Below are 19,166 nucleotides of genomic sequence, written 5' to 3' on the forward strand. Positions count from 1 at the left end.
TTCCTCGCTCAGTTCCCCCAGATCAGTTTCTTTTTATAATATCCCAAATATTCCATCAAATATGCGTATACGAGACATCTCAATTCAGCTTTAAAAAGGCAAAAGTTCCCTCGTACGGGAAGGGTGGTGATACAGCGCTCGCCCGCCCGCCCCCCCCCCCCCCCCATGCATACAAGTAGACTGTGGCGGACGGACGGAAGGACGGACGGACGGAAGGACGGACGGACGGAAGGACGGACGGAAGGACGGACGGAAGGACGGACGGACGGACGGACAACCTGAGATCATAATGCCTCCGACACCACTTCGTGGCGGAGGCATAAAAATAGAATCATCACCAATAACGTTGGAAACCTGAAGCCCCATCTCAACTGAATTTGTACTATCCCTTCAACCCTTTATGTGCCACATTAATACCTGTCCACAGGAATGTGTGTGTGAAATTGACACATTTTGACTCATTGGCACATCATGTTACAATATTATGAACATAAGAATTGCTACTCAAAATTGATGACGGGTAGCATAATTCAATATTCAATTCAATAGAACATTTATTTCCAGATCAATTCGTGTAACAGCAGTAACAATTCAGTAATGACAAACTGGAGGTGACAACTCAGTAAGCACAGCTTGAAGTGAGTGCACCTTTAACATTTGAAAATGTAGTTGAATCTGATTGAAATATAGCTAAAAAGACATTCTTTTTTAAATATACATATTTACAAGACGAAGTACAGATACACAAGAGACTAAAGCTAGGGATGCAGGAGGGAAAACAGATAGGAAGAAGGAAAAAGAGAAAGAAAAGAAAAGAGAAGAAAAAAATACATTAAGGAGAGGTAACGAGAACCTAAAACACACACTTGTACAGGTGTAATACTAAAACAAACAAGGCAACATTGTACATACATGTACATGTATTTCATTTTAGTATAATCAAGAGAAATTTAGCAGCCCTCACTATAAACTGCCTTATATGGATGAATACAACCTTTTCTTGAGTCTTATCTTAAAACAATTTTGAGATGGTGCATTTCTTATGTCTTAGATAAATTGTTCCATTTCTTGGGGCCCATAAAATGAATATTATGTTGGTAAGCTATGGTTCTGGGTCTGGGCAAATGCATTAATGACGAGGAGCGTGTATTGTAATTATGCACATTCTGATTGATATCAAACAATTGAACAAAATGGTCAGGCATAAGTTTGTTGACACACTGATATACAAAAATACATTGCTGATAGGTGGTGATATTTTTCAAAGTAAGCAATTTTAGTTTTGAGTATAACGGGCCTGCTTTAGATTTCGGGTCCGCTCCATGTATAACTCTTACTATTTTATTTTGCTTTGAAGTCAATTTCTTTAGACTTGACTGAAAAGTACTTCCCCACACCATGTTGCAATAAGACAAATAGGGCAAAACAAGAGTGGAGTATAACATCCGTAATATCAGTAGGTAACATGTAGCTTAGTCTGGATATGATACCAATGCTCTTTGATATTTTTTTTCTCTGTCTCTTGTATATGAGGCTTCCATGTTAATTCCATATCTAACTCTTTTCCCCTATGAAAAAACAACAACTATATATATTGCGTTTGTGAACTTTCCTGAATTTCTAAAGTCTGATGACCAACAAAATGAATGTTCATGCTGTTTTGACACCAAAGAGGTGTCCCAACAGACAAAGATTATGAGAAAAATCTCTTTGCCAACAGCATACAACAAAATGGAAAACCGCCAGCTACGTTCTACGTGTGGAAAGTTACATTCAGTGTGGCGGAACGAAGGTAAGCCCTGCGTAGCATGAGACTGTAGCGATGCGGTCACGCCGTTCACCCCCCGTTCGGAGCTACAGGGGTACCGAGGTTCCGCAACTCGTGTACTGTACCATCGGTACCAGTGTCTTGTACACACACTATTGTGCCACTACTGCTCGGCTGGTCGCCTTGAGCTAGATGGTGGACGGCACGGGCCTGTTGGTCGGAAAGACAAGTATAGTGTCCCTTGGCGCTATATGCGGATTGCTGGAAGGAGCATTTTGCCCCATTTCCTTTGAAGGAGACGAATCGTCGTCTAATCTGTGGAGTAACACATTCCTGGTTCTTGAAATTGCCGACTAATCTGCGAACTGGAAGTTTGGGAAGTTTTTGCTCTGGACAGTGCGAGCACCTCCGTTGCGTCGCTCCGAACTCGGTCCGTTCTCGTTCGTTGACTTCCACCCCTCTGTGAGCCTACTGCTCTGGCTGCTGCGCTGCCGGAGTAGCTGACTGTAGCAGGGCAGTGTCGTTAGATTATTTTTTGCCTTGGAAACGACTAAATCCAGACCCGCTTATACACAAATCTGGGGGAATATATCGTCCGGAGACTGTTCTTGCTTATGGACTCACCTTATATCTGGATTACCGTGGAATATTAAGTGCTTTCCGAATTTCCTACCGCTTTTGGAGAGTTCTAGACTACTTGACAAAAAATTGCTAAAATTGTTCATGATCCAGAAAGCGAAAGATTTTCACCCAAGTTCGATACAGCTGGGATTATCTCACAGGCGTTACATGACAAATTATTTTCAGACATTTCGAACGTGAATAGTTCTGATCGAGGATATTTACTCTTGTTCTGACTATTCCGTGCCCACTGCTTCACTAGTTTTGTGGTTTTCAAACCGCACCGGAGGTGGAAAAACAAACTTTTGTGCGGACATCCAAGAGGCTCTCGTCTAGTACACAACCGGTCTGGTGCCTTTCTGTACCCATTTCACGCATTCCCGTCCACGCAAGTCTCTTCGCAAGCGTTCTTCACGGTGTCTTTTGATTCGCACGAATGTCTCTACTTTCTTTTCCTTTACATATCTTATGAACTAGTGGATAGTTAATATCGAAATGAGTGGGGAATTTATGCGACTGACTGCGTAGATTGCGTTTCTTTCGGCAGTAGACCAGTCTGTTCCTTTGTAAAAGCCAGGAAGGTGTACAATGAGAAAGATGTCTTCGGTCAGTAGAACGGCGTTTGCTCTATGGCTTCTGGCGTCTGGTATCGTAGTACTACTTCCGGTATTTGTGAACGGTAAGTAAATATGTTGATTTGGAACTGGAATGCATGTCAGGTTAAAAGCTTACTTCGTGTCTGTTTGTGTTGCATTCAAGGGAAGGTGTATTTCACGGTGAAAGTGTTTTTCACTGGATTGTTTTGGAGCATTTGGTTAGATCCTTGATATGGTACCAATTAATATTGTCGTGTATGTCATTAACATTGATACCGGTAGTGGGTATATTCATTGCATAATCATGCTCCTTCCTCAAGACTTTACCATAAAAGACGTAAACTACACGTGTAAAAGCAAAGGTCTGTAATGTTGTGTGTATTTTAGGAGACTACACCATGTCTAGATGATCCAAGTGATAACTGAACACCATTCAATCATTTATAAAGTGTAATTCTAATATCAAGATGTGTTCAAAACCTTAGATTGGGGATATTAAACTCATTTGCACGATACAGTATTATATGTCCTGACACTAATGAAGTCTCATAGTCATACTCCCCATAAACCATGCAAGTACTCTCAAGTCCTGCTCCTCTAGCATACTTATGGTTTGTTGTGGCAAGTCACTTGAATGTGACCGTACAATAAAAACTTATGGCAAGAGACAGAATTTGAATGAGTTGATAACTGTGTTTGTGTTGTAGTTGTTCATGATGTGTGCAGTGCCTTCAGCTGTAAAAATGGGAACCAATATTACACATTTTACAACTGTATACAATGTGCAGCTGTACCTCTGCAGAATCACACCTCCCTGATCTGATGTTGGCACAAAGCTACACAATGCATAATATATAGTCAAGTATCACAATGGGCAGATAATCTGCAGAAGTAAGTTCTATGTGAGTTCTCTAAGTTCCATGTGTGAACAATATTCTGTGTGAATGAGATCATTAGAGAGAACATACTGTAAAATACTATAGGCCTATTTCTGTTGTTACAGTTCTGTTGGAAGCTCTGTGTAGTAAAAGCCAGTGTCGGCTTACCCAGTCATGTCAGTGTAAACAGTGCAACTCCGTACTACGAACAAGTTGGATTTATTGATAGATTTTAGACATAAATCGGCCAAACGGAATGGTAGAGGTTTTGGTCAAAATGGGATATTGAGTAAGGAATTTAAAGAAATCTTAAAAGCTCACATGTTTCCACAGTACTGGTGATATTAATAATCAAAGGAGGAGAGTGAAGGTGTTAAAGTCTTCAATATTACCTGTTATACATGTTTAGATTCAGTTTCCTCTTTTGACATGAAATCCATAAGATTATGGATATAAGTTGCATCCTTTCACATCAAATTTTTATTGTCCTGCAATACAGTACACATGCAGCAACATTGACTTCAGGAGAAAGGGATTGTATTTTGTCAAATTGTCCATCAAAAACATAATTGTTATGATATTTGGTGTATTCCCAGTGGCAAAGTTGTGAGGTGGTGATGTTATTGAATTGCTTCTTATATGCTTTGTGATTGCAACTGATGTCACTGAAAGTGTAAGAAATCTAAAACCATAAAACTTCTTAACTTTCTTATATTTTACCCAGGGTGTTGATGAATACTATCATCTAATTTTACTCTGTTGAAACTTAAGTTTGACATGGTATGTCACTGCATTTTACCATGTAAGTACTTCTTCCCAGAAGGGGCAAAAAAAAAAGAAAAGAAAAGAAAAGAAAAGAAGTCGGATTCTCCACTTTGCAAACCTACATGTTGTGACTCACCAACACCATGGCGCATGGGATTGAATCGTCCTTTTTATCTCTTTGTCGTGTGTGTGGTTTCCAGAGGGTTCACAGTTTGGTTGTCTTGTTAGAAAGCTGTCTTTGAGAGAGCGTGCTCTCTCTCCTTGTCGGTTGTCTGTAAGACATGATAATTCACGCATGACCATGAGCAAGCGCATGACAGACACCTACTGGCAGCAGTCTTAACGCAGAGAGCAACGTGTACTCATAGAGTGGTACTGCTTGTAACCATAGGAACAAGCAAAAGTTTTCCCTCTACCATGATGTTTGAGATTTGTGTCTTCTGTTTTCACATGATTGATGCATCACACTTCCATCAGAACATAAAGTCTTCAAACATCATGAAAATTAAAAGGGACTTTTCTTTGAAGATGTCTGTGGCGTTCCAATAAATTCATAGAAAGGCTTGAATGCATGCTCCTAGAGTTGATGTTTCGTAAAGAAGAAGTCAGTAGGCAAGTGTATACAGTTGTATCCACCTCCTTTGTTGTATAATACAGCTGCACTGCCATGTTTTTCAAGTCTGTCAAAAATTACTGACTGGGCTGAAGTGCAATCATGTTTGAGGAAGGCAGGGCACATCTGACCACAAATCCGTACATCAAGCAAACCCTGTACTAAATGACAGAACCTAGTGTACATAATTTGTAGCTAAAAGACTTCACTTCTTTGTGGTTCTGTTGGACTTTTTAGTTGTTGTTGTTGATAACCAAGCCAAAAAATACTCTCTACCAGACTCCAGGTTTCTCTTTGATAATGTAGAGCTGACCTTTCCATGGTCCCCCTTCCCCATTATGAAGGGTAGAACAAAGAAGCAATCAAGCAACAAGCTGATTTTCCAGTCTGCTTAAAGCGGCCAATTAAATCCTATTCAGCCCAAGGGGGATGTTTACCCTGGATTAGGCCCCTTCCTCTTTGAACTTGAGCTAGGCTAAAACCACTTGTGGGTAAGCTGTGAAAAGGATCATGACATCCATTGTCAGAGGTCTTCATTAAAAAAGGGGGAGAGTTTGGTAACTTTTAGCTTGAAAGCTGGGGCAATTCAGGGTTAACTTGCGGGTTTCAATGCCATGCCTGTAACTAAAGCTGACTTCGTTGACTTTATAATACCAAATACAATTGGATAAAAGTGAATGTAGGTGTCCCTAGATACTTTACGTTTTCTTATGTAAATATACGGGATACAAAAGAATGGAAGACACAAATAAGTATATTACACAATTAGGGTGTGATGTTCGGGCTCTAAATCAAGTTCATTATTGATTAGGGCAATTCTGGGTAAGGATTTCAATACCATGCCTGTAGCTAAAGCTGACTTCGTTGACTTTATAAGATTACCATCCATTGCGATGGATACAAGTGAATGTTGGTGCCCCTAGATACTTTACCTTTTCTTATGTCGACAATCTCAATACAAATGAGTATTACCCAAGTAGGGTGTGATTCTCAGGGCAATGTATAACTCTAAATCAAGTTCAGTACTGATCAGGGCAATTGAGTATAAGGGTTTCAATGCCATGCCTGTAGCTAAAGCTGACTTCATTGATTTTATAAGATTACCAGATGTGGTTGATCCAAGTGGATGCTGTTGTCCCTGGATACTGTACTTTCTTTAAATTGACAATCACAATATAAAAGCATGGAAGACACACATGAGTAGTGGTGTATGATGTTCAGGGTAGTGTATGTTCAACTCAAGTTAATTATGAAATGATACTAACATGTTAAAGTCCTGGTACATTTGTACTGTAATTACACCAGTGTAATCATATTGTTTTTTTTTTTCTTTTTTAAAAGTGTACTTTTTAGTACGGTATTCTATGATACATACGTTTACAGTTTGTAGCTCTGTGATAAGACATCGCAATGCCTTGTGGGTTGGATATGATACACACTTATGAAATACTGAACATTATAAAGAAACTGCACCCTACAAATTGTAGGCTAGAAACAGTGCACTGTCATATTTTACATGCAACTGTCGGATATCTTCAGGTACAAACTGTATATTGCAGTCCGAAAATTTGCTTTTAAAAAAGTGTTGAGCAAACATACACGCAGTGGGTAAGTTCAATGTGCTTTAAGATTTTTACAGTAAACAAATTCACATTTGTTTAAGATATGTGAAGTATGTCTTGTGGTGATAGACTCGGTTGATATGAGTAAAGCTATTTCACTAAAAGAGATACAAGTATGTGAGTATATTTTGATTTACAAGTAGGACAGTACCTTGGTATTCATGTTCTTTAGTAATAGTCATAGACTTGTTAGGACAAATAACTGTGTGCTACTAATGTAGCAAGTGTGGGATGCCTTTTTTATGAGTAGACTTGTAGATTTGTTCAGTTTGGATGCTGTTTTCATGTTTATTAAATTATTTCAGCCATAACTGGGGGGCTTCAGTATTCTAATTTGGAATTGTTCATTGATAAGGTGCTGTCAATGAAACATTGTCTCAGGCAGTTGGAACTAACGACTGTAGGAGGGCTTGCTGAGCTCATATCATATACACTGTGCGACATACACAGGCGTAACATGGTACTCATGGCAGATCTCAGTGCCTCTGTCTCACACAGCGAAGTGTCACAGCGTGATGTGGAAGTGATTAAATGGCTGACGTCTGTAGATTTCGTCATGATGCTTTGCTTGTGCTCTCTCACTCTCTTTCTACACACACAGACAGTCTGCACTGCATCAACCAGGGGGTGAAAAAAAAAAGTTTTGCCTCACAGTATTCCTGAATTCTCTTCCGTGCAAACCAAAAACACTCACTCTGTTCATAGAGTTTCATGGTCAAGCACATTTCCTGCCATCATAATAATGATATGCTGTGGTGATGGTTCTTTTTGTTAAATCTTCCCGCTATACGTGTTTTCTTTTGGGGGGAAGTGTCAGTTCTATTTTTGATATTAGGATGACACCCCCTCCCCCATTTACGTGTACATGTCTGGTGCCCTGTAACCTCCCTGAGGAGCCCCCTCCTCTCCTGTAGATTAGCCTGAAATTATCAGGGAGTTAGACACAGAGACTTTAGGGGATAGGAGGTCTCCTGCTGATCACTTTTTGAGCAGATCTCGGCAAAGTCCCATAACCTGCCAATGATACTGGCTAAAAATAGTTTCAACCTGTACCTGTTTCTGTGCATCTCCATTGTTCAGTATATACAATGTAAGATACACGTATGGAATGATTCATTGTTGGGGTGGTTTGTGAAACTTACCTGTACCAGACAGAAAACAGAGAAGCGCTCCAGCTGGTCCGTTGGTGCTTGCAGTATGCCGTATGTCCCCCAAATTACAACAGGACCCTCTGCAACAATAACTTTAAAGATAGTGAATCAATCCAAATACAATTTTAGGATATGAAACTATAAGTTATTTCCCACATTTTACACAAAACCCCATCCGATTTGCTTCAGTGGTCATTTGAAGAGAAATGAGAATTTTTGTAGAGCATGTGAGGAATCCCTTCCCTCCAGGTTCTGTCCATTGTGTTCACACATTATGCAGTTCCAAGAGCATCCAAGTGCTAAACTTGGAAGAAACAGACCCATGACATGTTTATAACAATCCACATTTCTCTGTGACCACTTAACCAAATTGAATGGGGTTTTCTGCAAAATGTAGCTAAGGTGTTATATTCTAAGGCCCTGAAATAACATTCAGACACTTAAATCATATTGGGAGTTATCAATGTGAAAATGCGATTGTAATTTTTTTGAACATACTGTACATTGTGTACATTGTATGCACAAAGTGACATGACTTCACTGTGCGTTATTGGGAAGGATCTTGCCATATTCTTGTTTGGTAGCAAAATAAATGCAAGTCATGTCAAATTGAAGAGCTTTGCATTGATTGACAACATGAAGAATTAGTCTTACATTCATTAATGACGACAAAGTATGGCCCATTACATATATTCAGATCTCACTAGAGAGTGTTAAGAAGTCCTTCTCCGGTCGATTGCATGTGCTATTGTTTTGTTTTGTCTTGTTTTGTATTTTTCCTTGGAGAATTTGAGTAGCCCAGACTCCTAAAACCTCTCTTCCCCTTCACTGAATCCTGAGCCTAATCCCAGCACACAATCCAGCTAGGATCAACAATCGCAGCTTTAGGTGAGCTTTGCTCCTCTTTCACATGTAAAAAAGGGCTTTATTTTTTGGCGCTACCGGTATACTCTTTCACACAGTGCACAGAGGTTCTTCTTCCGGAACGGAAAGATTTTCTTCTTTTTTTGTGCCTTTTTCAATTTTTATCTTTTGTAGTTCCAAGTTGCAAGCTAAAGGCTGTCGGTGTATTTACTGTAACTTCTGATGGTTCTGTCATATTATGTATCAAATGTTGATTGTTTGTACAAGAGCTGATTGTAAACTATATACTACATACAGATAACATTGTGCCTAGAAGCTCTTTTTTGATAGCAGGCACTTAGTACAGAACACTTTTGCAAATTACTGGGAAAGATGCATCATTTTAAAGGGATGGTACAGTATTGGAGATGAGAATTGGGCTTTTAACTTTTTGCGAGATACCAAGAAAACACATGATATAAACAGAGCATACCAGTTTATTTGATGAAAATCGGGTTTGGAATGACTGAAACATCCAAAAACAAAGTAAAACAAAGCGATTGTAATAAAGTGTGGGTCCCACACTGTATTAGAATCGCTCTTTTTTGGATATCTCAGCCATTTCAAAACCAATTTTCATCAAATAAACGCTGAATTCCTCATAGAATTACATGCTCTTTCATATTTCATAAGAGGTTTCTCATTATTTCACCAAAAAATGTTAGGTCTCAACCAAAACTTTACAATCCCTTTAACATTACATGTTGCCTTTATTCAGTATGTATTATAGTATCTTGACCCTCTTTGGACTATGTCCACAAACAACACACATCAAAAGTGAAAAAAAAGGGAGGAAAAGAAAGAAGTCCGCTGACACATTCTAAATTCATGATGAAATTGACAGCAGTAACAACAGGGTTGATTCTAAGCATCAGTTGCCAGGCTTTTATCTTCAAATGAGGGATAAAATCATCACAAGTATAATGTACCCACACATACAAATCCTACGTGTATGTATAATTAGATGTGCCTAAAGCTAGCTGAAGTCTTGAGATAGCAGAGAGAGAGAAAAAAAACGACAAGATTCTAGGCCAGTTGGCAAAAGCAAAGACTACTGTGTACTCTCTATGAGGAGGTTACTGTCTCTGACCAGACTGGGTCTTTTAGCTGCAGAGAACAAAAGGGGTGTTTGCCCTCCAATTGTAATGTGACCATTGTTCAGGTGGTGTCCAGATAGTCTTGTGGCATTCCACTGGAATGTGGTTTTGCTGTTGTTTTTGTTGTTTTTGTGTCTGCCCCTGTGTTCAGCAAAATGCCTAGTATACAATTTGAGAGGCCTGATACATGTACATGTATTTTTTTACCCTGAAACAAGTTTCAGGTAATATACATCTGTGCAGTACAGAGAAGAAAAGAAGGGATCATGCTTAATGAAAGTACAACGTAAAACTTAAAGAGCTAATAGATGTCACAGAAAAAAAAGAAAGTGAAGAGAGTGCAAATTACCAGTACTGTTTGAAATGTGCTGTAACACCTTCTCCCTCCCTACACATACTCATCATACAGAAGACTGTGCTGCCTCTGGTTTACTACTTTGCGTCACCAAAGATATTACCAAAAATGAAAAGAAAAAGAACTTTGTTCTTCCAATTTGAACCAAAGCTTTATAAACATATGGAATGCACTTAATCATGAGATTATGCACACTGCACTTTTATTCCAGGGATTGATATTATATGGTACTCGTGAGGTTTACCTGATAAAAATACTTCAAGTGAAAAGGAAAAACAAAACAAAGGAGTTGAGAAACGTTATTTTGCTGGTGAAGCTTTCATATGTGTACTATTGTTCACTTTTTTCTCAAGTTTGTGAGAAGTTGACCCCTTTTATTCAGGCCCTTGTTTGTCTGTATTATGAAAGTGTTGTAGGCCTATACAGTTTAGTATCTGATGGGGATTGATCATAGAGCCTATAAAGGTGATGTATATTGGAGCATGGCAGCACCAACAATAAACCTACAACGTATGAAAACAGTTAAGCATAAAAAATAATGTACTTCAGCTTCGTACCACTGCAAATGACACCTAGCCACTTACATTCAACCAACATATAACTGGTGGATTATGTGAACAGTATACTTACAATGTACCTCCTTCCCCCAAATTCAGACTTTTATCTTCCTTAGATCTCTTCATGCAAATATGACAAAATGAACTTAGAGATGAGATACTGGTACTTATGATTGACTTCAGCCTTTGAGAAAGATCCCATTTTCTTTCCAAAAAGAGAAAGAAAAAGTAAATCACAGACAATGGAAGAAATTTCCACATGAGAAAGAAAGAACAAATAAAACAAGGACAACAACCCAGACAGATTTGTGTTCTGACTCAAGCCCTGCTTAGAAGGACATGCCAGAAATGGTGGAATACCCAAATATAAACTTTTATGCAAATGAAAGTAGTCAGATGTGTGGTACCACAGGGGTACCCCATTGTTTTCCACTTACAACGAAGTAGGGTGTGTTTATGCTCAATTTGCGAAGGCAATTTGCGAAGGCAGCGTTTTGAAACGCTGTTTCAAACCGCTGATTCAAAACGCCGTTCATGGGAGCACTGTTCATGCTCACTTTCTTCGAGCCTTGGAAAGAGCGTTTGCGATTGCTTCACTGACCTCAGCAGAGGCAGGTCAAATTAGGGTGTGCGCTGCGATTGGTGGCCTGGCCTGGGAGAGCAGCTGGGAAAGACATGCGTATGGGAAGATTGCACAGGCTAGGGTAGCTGGCTGGCCGGGTGCGCGCTTTTTCACGTGAACCGGAAAGGCGTTTAGATGACGTCACTCTAAACGCGTTTAGAAACGCTGTTGCATTTATGCTTCCCCGTCAAATGTGATTAGTCAGAAACGCCGATCGTAAATGCACCTTTTTGTGCGTTTTGGATCGGCGTTTTGAATCAGCGTTTCTATCGAAGTGAGCATGAATGCGCAACAGCGTTTTGCACTACTCGCGTTTCAAAACGCTGATTCTGGCCCGAAAAGGGGAAGCATAAACACGGCCTTAGTCAATCACACATTATTTGCTTTACGTAGGATTGCTTCAGCACCTCACCCCCCCCCCCCCCCCATGGCTGAAAACAGGAATAACAGCACCATAACTGAATTAGTCTATAGTGTCTGCTGTGATGTAAAAATGCTGTAACTTATGTACGCTATAACTGGAGGGCATACCCCCCCCCCAAATGGCTGAAATAGACATCAAATATGAGTAACAGCACAGACTGAATTGGTCTAGTTTAAAGTGTTTGCTGTGGTGGTGGTGGTGGTTTTGTTTTTTGTTTTTTAAACAGTATTCCAATGAAATTTCCTGTGTTAGTCTATAAGATATTATTGAACAAAGTATTCTAGTTGTCATCTTACTAGCATTACCACACTCATCTGTTCATCTAATGTTTTGTTGCCACTTTCTGTAAAAAAAAAAAAAAATGTAGCCACAGTTCAAGACTACTGGTTTTTAATAGATTAATGATTATAATTAATCTTGCAATGAAGGAGCTGTCAAAATATTAATGCAGGATGGATTAAAAAAGAAAGAAAGATGAAGAGGCACCTTACATGACCCATCTTCTGCAAGCATCATGTATTGATGAAAAGGACTGCAGACATCACATGCACTTGTAAAGTCTTGCTCCCTGCCAACTTCTTTGTTGTCTGCTGTATTCAGCCTAAATGGCGCTATACAGATGCATTAGAGTGGTATCTGTCAATCGATATGCCCAATCGGACAGTTTATTGGACCCTCGGCCAGTGAATGGGCCCATACCAAAACACAGGTATTGGAGGGAAAAATCAATAGCTGAAGCCCAAGAAGGGTCTGCCATTGATTCTGGTGAGGTGTTTGGAAGGAAGCATGATCCCCTGATCCATTGAGACAGCGATGATAAATGTTTGACCCCTGTGCTCTCCAACCCTTCCCCCTTTCCCTTCCGATCTTCATCAGGGCAGCAGTACAGTACATACATGCTTCCATTGCTCAATAATGATCCCACAAAACTCACTTTTAGCATTACAATGATCATTAATATGCATCATTTTACTAGACAATGAAAGCTATATAATATTTTACAAGTGCCTAGTTAGATAATGAAGGAGTATCAGGAATAGAATGTGAAACATTTGTTTCTTCCATATGCATTTTGACCTCGTAGTCTATATGTGTCAAATGGTAATATGTCCAATATACAACTGTACTGTTCATATTTCTCAAACCATGTCAGCTTACTAGCTTCTGTTTCATGTTTACCTATAAATAATCAGAATACACCTAACCTAGACCTATAACCACATCCCAGATCATCCATCTCAGCTCACACTCACACAACCCAAACCTTTCTACAGTACTTTGTGTTTGTATGTGTGTGTGTGTGTGTGTGTGTGTGTGTGTGTGTGTGTGTGTGTGTGTGTGTGTGTGTGTGTGTGTGTGTGTTATTTAAAAACGTGACATTGCAATCATTTATCTTGGTTTATTCCAGATTCAGAAGGATTTTTTTCCAGCCAGCTTTGAATGATACTGTTTGCCAATATACACAGGGCGACACCCTTTGTGCCAGGCTAGGGTTCTGGAACGTTTCCTCCACAGATTTCCCCGGAGAGGGAGAGAGACAGAAGGATAAAGATAGAGAGTAAGAGAGATGGAAATAGAGAGGGAGACAGGTCGAAAGAGGAGAAGGAGATCAAGATGCTAATTCCTTTTCTGATTTCTGTCTCAACTTTTGAACCACCAGTCTCTGTGTGACAAGGAATACGTCGTTCGTAAGGCTTCCTGTGAGGGGATTCGTCCCTGTACTGTTCCCTTCCATTCTGTGTACTGTATCCAGTAATACTGTGAAACAGGATTGCTGCCTTGTTCATTTATTCCCATAACCTCAGAGTCCACAGTATAGTGGTGAAAAAAATCATGAAATCAAATGCTGACATTTTTTTCCACTTCCCTCTTCTTGACTAGATTTTTAGTCTAATCTCACTTGAAATGTGACTTTGTAAAAAAAGTTATATATATTACTGTGTACATCCGTGTATACTGTAGATAGTTGCTCCAGGCATGTTCCTGCACTTGATTTCCATGCCAGAAGCAGCAAAATAAATGCTTGTTGAAGGCAATATGAGTTATCTTTGACTGAAGAAATAGCTTCAACTTACACAAAATTTGACTTATGAGGGATTAAAATCAATTGAATACAGAGGGAAGAGGACTTGAAAAGACCTTAACTTGTAGGCGAGGTTGACCTTAAAAGCAAAGTTGACTGTACCAGCATTGATATAGGTGTGTGGGATAAGTCATACTTCTTTAAAGAAAAAAGGAGAATGTTGATGATGACATTGCAGTTACCAGGTTAAGTTCCTGTCTAGTCTTGGTTGGTCAAAACGGGTTTGACATGGTGTCAGTGTACTTGCTGCAGATTCTGGATATGGAACAAGTAAATTTGAAATGAGAGTCTATAGGTTGTAATTTCATCTGATGGAAATGCCCCACTTGTAGATAGAGGCCCCTTGAATCCATCACGTTTTCGTTTGGGCACTAGATGTTTCCAAGCCTCCAAAAGTTGACTGCTCTGAGTACCCCTTTACTCATGGCTCTCAAAGGCCATGCACCCCCACTCGTGTGCTATGTGCTGGACCACTGGCCAAGTGCATCCCTTGACTTCTAGCCGCCTGTGGTGCATTCATCATCTTTATATTAACGAGTATTCTTCTTTGTGTGTTGTGACAGGAAGCATGTCAACCTGGCAGCTTCTTTTCCAACACTCCTCCCCTCCCTCCTCCATCATCATACGAGGCTATTGTCTCTCTGTGAGTGATTATAAACCGTAGGATGAATGACAACTTCTGAACCTGCATGTGTGGTTTTTGTTTTTGTTTTGGTTGCCAAGTGTTTTTATTCATTTCCCTCCCCTTTTTTATTTGGGGGGCAGCCTTTTTTGAAAATTTGGTGTGTTGCTTCATGTGGAAATCCTCGCTTTTAATAATAGAGGGCTACTGCTATAAATCAATTTGTTGGATGCCAATCAAAATATGGTGGGAACAAAACCGACTTTTTGGTATTTGGCCCTCAGCTTATATCATTTGTTTGGGTGCATCATATCCAATATGACTTCCTGTTGGCCTTGCGAACAATTCATCTACTTGTTCTGTTCATACAGCTCTACCACTTGAAGTATTGTGCACAATTGCTTTCCTGAAATTTTGTCTCGATAGTTATTCAAGGCATATAGAATAGAAGTTCGAGTGCATTTTTTATGACTATTTTACAGTTGTTTTGAAATATGTAATTTCTTTTTTTTAAACCAGTATGCATCTATAGAAACAAGTGACAGTACTTATCCTGTATATCAGGACTCCATTTCATACAAAATGTTGGCTTTTCATGTGCTCTTACATTACTTGTGCATTGTTTATGTCCCATTTACCCTCCTCTTTTTTTTTTTTATGTAGACCACCTAGATCTTGCCCTTGATACTAACTTGCTCAGCAAATTGTATTTTTATCCGATGTTGTGTAAACATCTGATGGTTCTAATTCAAAAAGATCAACTTGTAAAGTATGATTTGAAAATATGATCCTGTGGAAAAATATACACACTCAATTGTATGAAACAGTTGAGTTATCAAGAGACTGTAAACTGATACTCAAAATACTGTAGCCATTGTTTGTAAGTGCAAATTGGGGTTATAGATCCATCCATGTGCTCATGTATGAGAGGGTTGTTTTATTTTTTATTTTTTAGAACTAATGTTCATTAGCAGAATGCAGTTTATATATGAAAAGTTATTCTAGATTAATTATAAATCTTCTTCAATATTTCTTTTTGATGCATTGCATTGTATTTAGATCAAACCAACTTTCATGGATTTTTATGAAATGGGTATTGTTGAAGGAGAAGTTGTTTTTTGTAAGGAAAAGTTCTTTTCAATTGAAATAGGTGTCATCAGAATGTACACAGCTCGTGGAAGTTTCAGTGAAACCAAGCAATTATGCAGCAAGGAGAGATAGTGTGAAATTTGACCAAATTTAGTGTCATCCAATAGCGTGTCCTGTATGAACCTTGAAAATAGAAATCCTAATAACATGATTGTGATGCTGCTAAAAAGTAACAACAAAAAGACCTTCTTCCTATTGTTTACGTGAGAGAAAGACCCAAGATACTCTCTTCTTCAGTTTTGTAGGAAGGAATTAAATTCATTTTGGAGGATTTGTGGCGATTTGATATTTCTGATATGTCATGAAGAGAGACAGTCTGTTAAAGAGACTATAAAATTTTCTCCAGATAATGCTTATGGAGTATTACGCAACAGTCTCATGACTAGGATGACTATACAATGTATTTTTAGGAGGCTGATGAACATGAAATTATAGTACTCCTTAGTGGTAATTGTGGATGTGGATATTATGGGTGTCAAGTGGTTAACAACTGATGACATAAAACAGCTGGACCGAAATTATCCGCAGTGTTGACATGTGCATGTTAACTCAAGTTTGCCACATAGTCTCAATTTTACACCATATACTGTAAAATGGGGAATGTTCACATGCATTTTAATTTCGCGAGCGCCAACATTTGTGAAATTAGAATGCATGCGAAAGTTCTTATCCATACAATATGCATTGGATGCCAGTGGCAATTCGCGAAAATTTCATGCTGCGAGAAAGGCTGTCAGCTCCGATTCATGAAGTTTTCGTGCCGCGAATTGTATCATGTTTTACAGTAACACAGGATTCCCTTAGAGCAACACTTTGTCTGGCATGTAAAGATTTCTAGGATCTCAGGCTACTACAGTAGATTTGGATACTTTATATCATACTTTGTCCACAGATGCTTGTTGTTCTATGTTCATCATGTAATTCACTCCACATGCTCAACATTAGTGTCTGGTTTATCAAATGCCGGTGAATCTTCCATGTTCTTTTGAAAAGAATCACAAACTTTACGAAGCATTGAAACAGAAGCGTGCAAAACAAATGACATAAAGGGAAACTTCCTTTGGGGGGAACGGCTCCAGCCCATGACCCTGAAGTCTGGTTCGTGGATTCGGGCTGGAAGCGAAATTTGCGACAATTTCCATGCCGAACTAAAAATAGGTGGGCGAAGGGGAATTGCCTGCCAGAGAGGGGTTGAGCACCATTCTGGAACGAGACTGTGAAGTGATGAGAAATGCAGTCTGCGTGTTCATTGTATGTACGTCGTAGACGTTAAAGGGACTGTACAGTTCTGGTTGAGGTGAGGATTTAGCTTTTAATGTTATGCAAGATATTCAGAAACCATTCTATGAGATGTCAAAGAGCATGCAATTCTAAGGGGAACCAAAAGCTTATTTGATGAAAATCGGTTTTGAAATGGCTGAGATATCCAAAAACAAGGTGAAACAAAGAGATCCTAATAAAAGACTAGGCCTGTTGCCTTTTATTATTATCACTTTTTTGGATATCTCAGCCATTTGAAAACCAATTTTTATGAAATAAATGTTGAATCCTATTTAAAATTGCATGCTCTTTCATATTTCATAAGAGGTTTCTCATTATCTCACTTAGGAATGTTATAAACCTGAATCCTCACCTCAATCAGTATTGTACAGTCCCTCCAAAGTGTGTGACAGTCCCATGATATGCCTTCAGGGAACTGGGAAATTGCATGCAGTCGCAACTACAGTACTCTGTCTGACATAGCCATACCCACGCCCATAGTCAACTCTTTCATTTGTGTTTGATCTTGCACTTTGTGCATGAAGTGATATGAATCCCAGCATGTTTTTCAGTAACATTGATACCAAAGTCATCGACCAATTTGCATCAGTCACTTACAGTACACTGTATTACTGGGAAGGATTGTTATCAGTGATACCATGTAGGCCTATACACATGTATAGACAGGGAGTTTCTCTCAAATACGAAAAATGCTGTCTCTATTTGAAAAAAAAAGAAGGTTTGTCCCACAGTGTATTACAGAGGGCTTTGGCTGCGTTTATCTAAAAATTTTCTTAGGCAGAATCACGATCCTAAACGCGTTTGAGGCATTCTCAGGGGTTAGATATTATGCAACCGTTTTTTCAAACGCATGTAGGAACGCCGTTTTGAAACGCCTCTCAAAGGGCGTTTTGAAACGCGTTTGAGACCATGATCGCTGTTCTGTGAGTACATTGTAGATAAACGCAATGCCGTTTTGAAACGCGTTTATATCTCAAGGTCAAATCCCAGCTGTTTCCGGTTGTGCTCTCTGCCCATTATTTGTGTGTGACTGATGAGGCAGGTTTGGTGGTATGAAGTTGACCTTTACTTCCCGGGTCAGACGGCGCAAAGCAGCTGCGCAGTGACACCACTGGAATCGCAATTGTATGATGGTTAGATAAACGCGGCTCCTCGAGAATCGCATTTCAAATCACGTTTACAAACACCGTTGCAAACACGTTTGGAAATGTGATTCTCTCTCTCAAGTAAGATAAACGCAGCCTTTGATGTATATTTCTTTAAAGAAGAAATAATCATAAAAAATGACATTACTGGTATGATTCGTCTGCTGTGTGTGACCTGAACTCCAGCTAAGACTTTACTTTGAAGACTGGTTGTATGAATACTAGTACGTGATTGCTGTAAAGCAGAATATAAAACTGATATAGTCCGAGACAGTAGTCCAGTCATTGGACAAAAGAACGATCCGAACTAATTTTTTGTTCTCTTCTCTTGTTGCAAAGTAAATATAACTTTTGGTGGATTCAAGGACCAGCTATGGCCCTGGATGTCACCTCTATTGAAATGAGTTGAAGCGAAGCCCATACATCTCTATTGTAGAAACCACCATTGATGTAGCCAGCGAGGCATGACAGGTGTTGGTGTCAGTGGAAGGGCAGTGAGATTATCCCCTCACTTCCGTCCATTTCCTGCAGTCTTCTGTGCCCCTTTCTTCCCCCCTTTTTTTTGAGTCACAAAACTTATGACAAATCATTAAAACATCTACATAAACTGCGGTCACACTGCCAAAGGATTGCGAAGTTTAAGATCACAATCTTTAAGGTATCAAATTTTTGCTAGTGTGACCGCAAACTTCTCACAAAACTTCTTGCAAAACTTCTTGAGAAACTTCCCGTGAAACTTCCCACTCAAACTAGGGATATTTCACGGACCCCTGTCAGTCTTCTCAATCATTGGGCAGTGTGAATGCTTGCAACTGAAAATTTTGTCATGTTACCAGTCCACCATCTGTTTACGGGCATTGTGATGTACAGCCTGTAGGTGTGTGTAGTGTTACATTAGTATCACAATCAGTAGC

General features: G+C 39.4%; 1 protein-coding gene across 1 annotated transcript in view; it reads left to right on the forward strand.

Moving 5' to 3' along the window:
* The first annotated feature begins 2,416 nt into the window (after positions 1 to 2,416).
* LOC139729721 (extracellular matrix organizing protein FRAS1-like) overlaps positions 2,417 to 19,166 on the forward strand; it is a 230,223-nt gene continuing 213,473 nt past the window's right edge. The window contains exon 1 of the mRNA XM_071640650.1: positions 2,417 to 3,068. Coding sequence (XP_071496751.1) covers positions 2,978 to 3,068 — 91 coding nt within the window. The 5' untranslated portion in view covers positions 2,417 to 2,977. The remainder of the gene's footprint in view (positions 3,069 to 19,166) is intronic.

Source organism: Diadema antillarum, unplaced genomic scaffold, assembly GCF_040938485.1.
Source record: "Diadema antillarum isolate AM-2024a unplaced genomic scaffold, OU_Dant_1.0 seq00000254_RagTag, whole genome shotgun sequence".
Lineage (NCBI taxonomy): Eukaryota > Metazoa > Echinodermata > Echinoidea > Diadematoida > Diadematidae > Diadema > Diadema antillarum.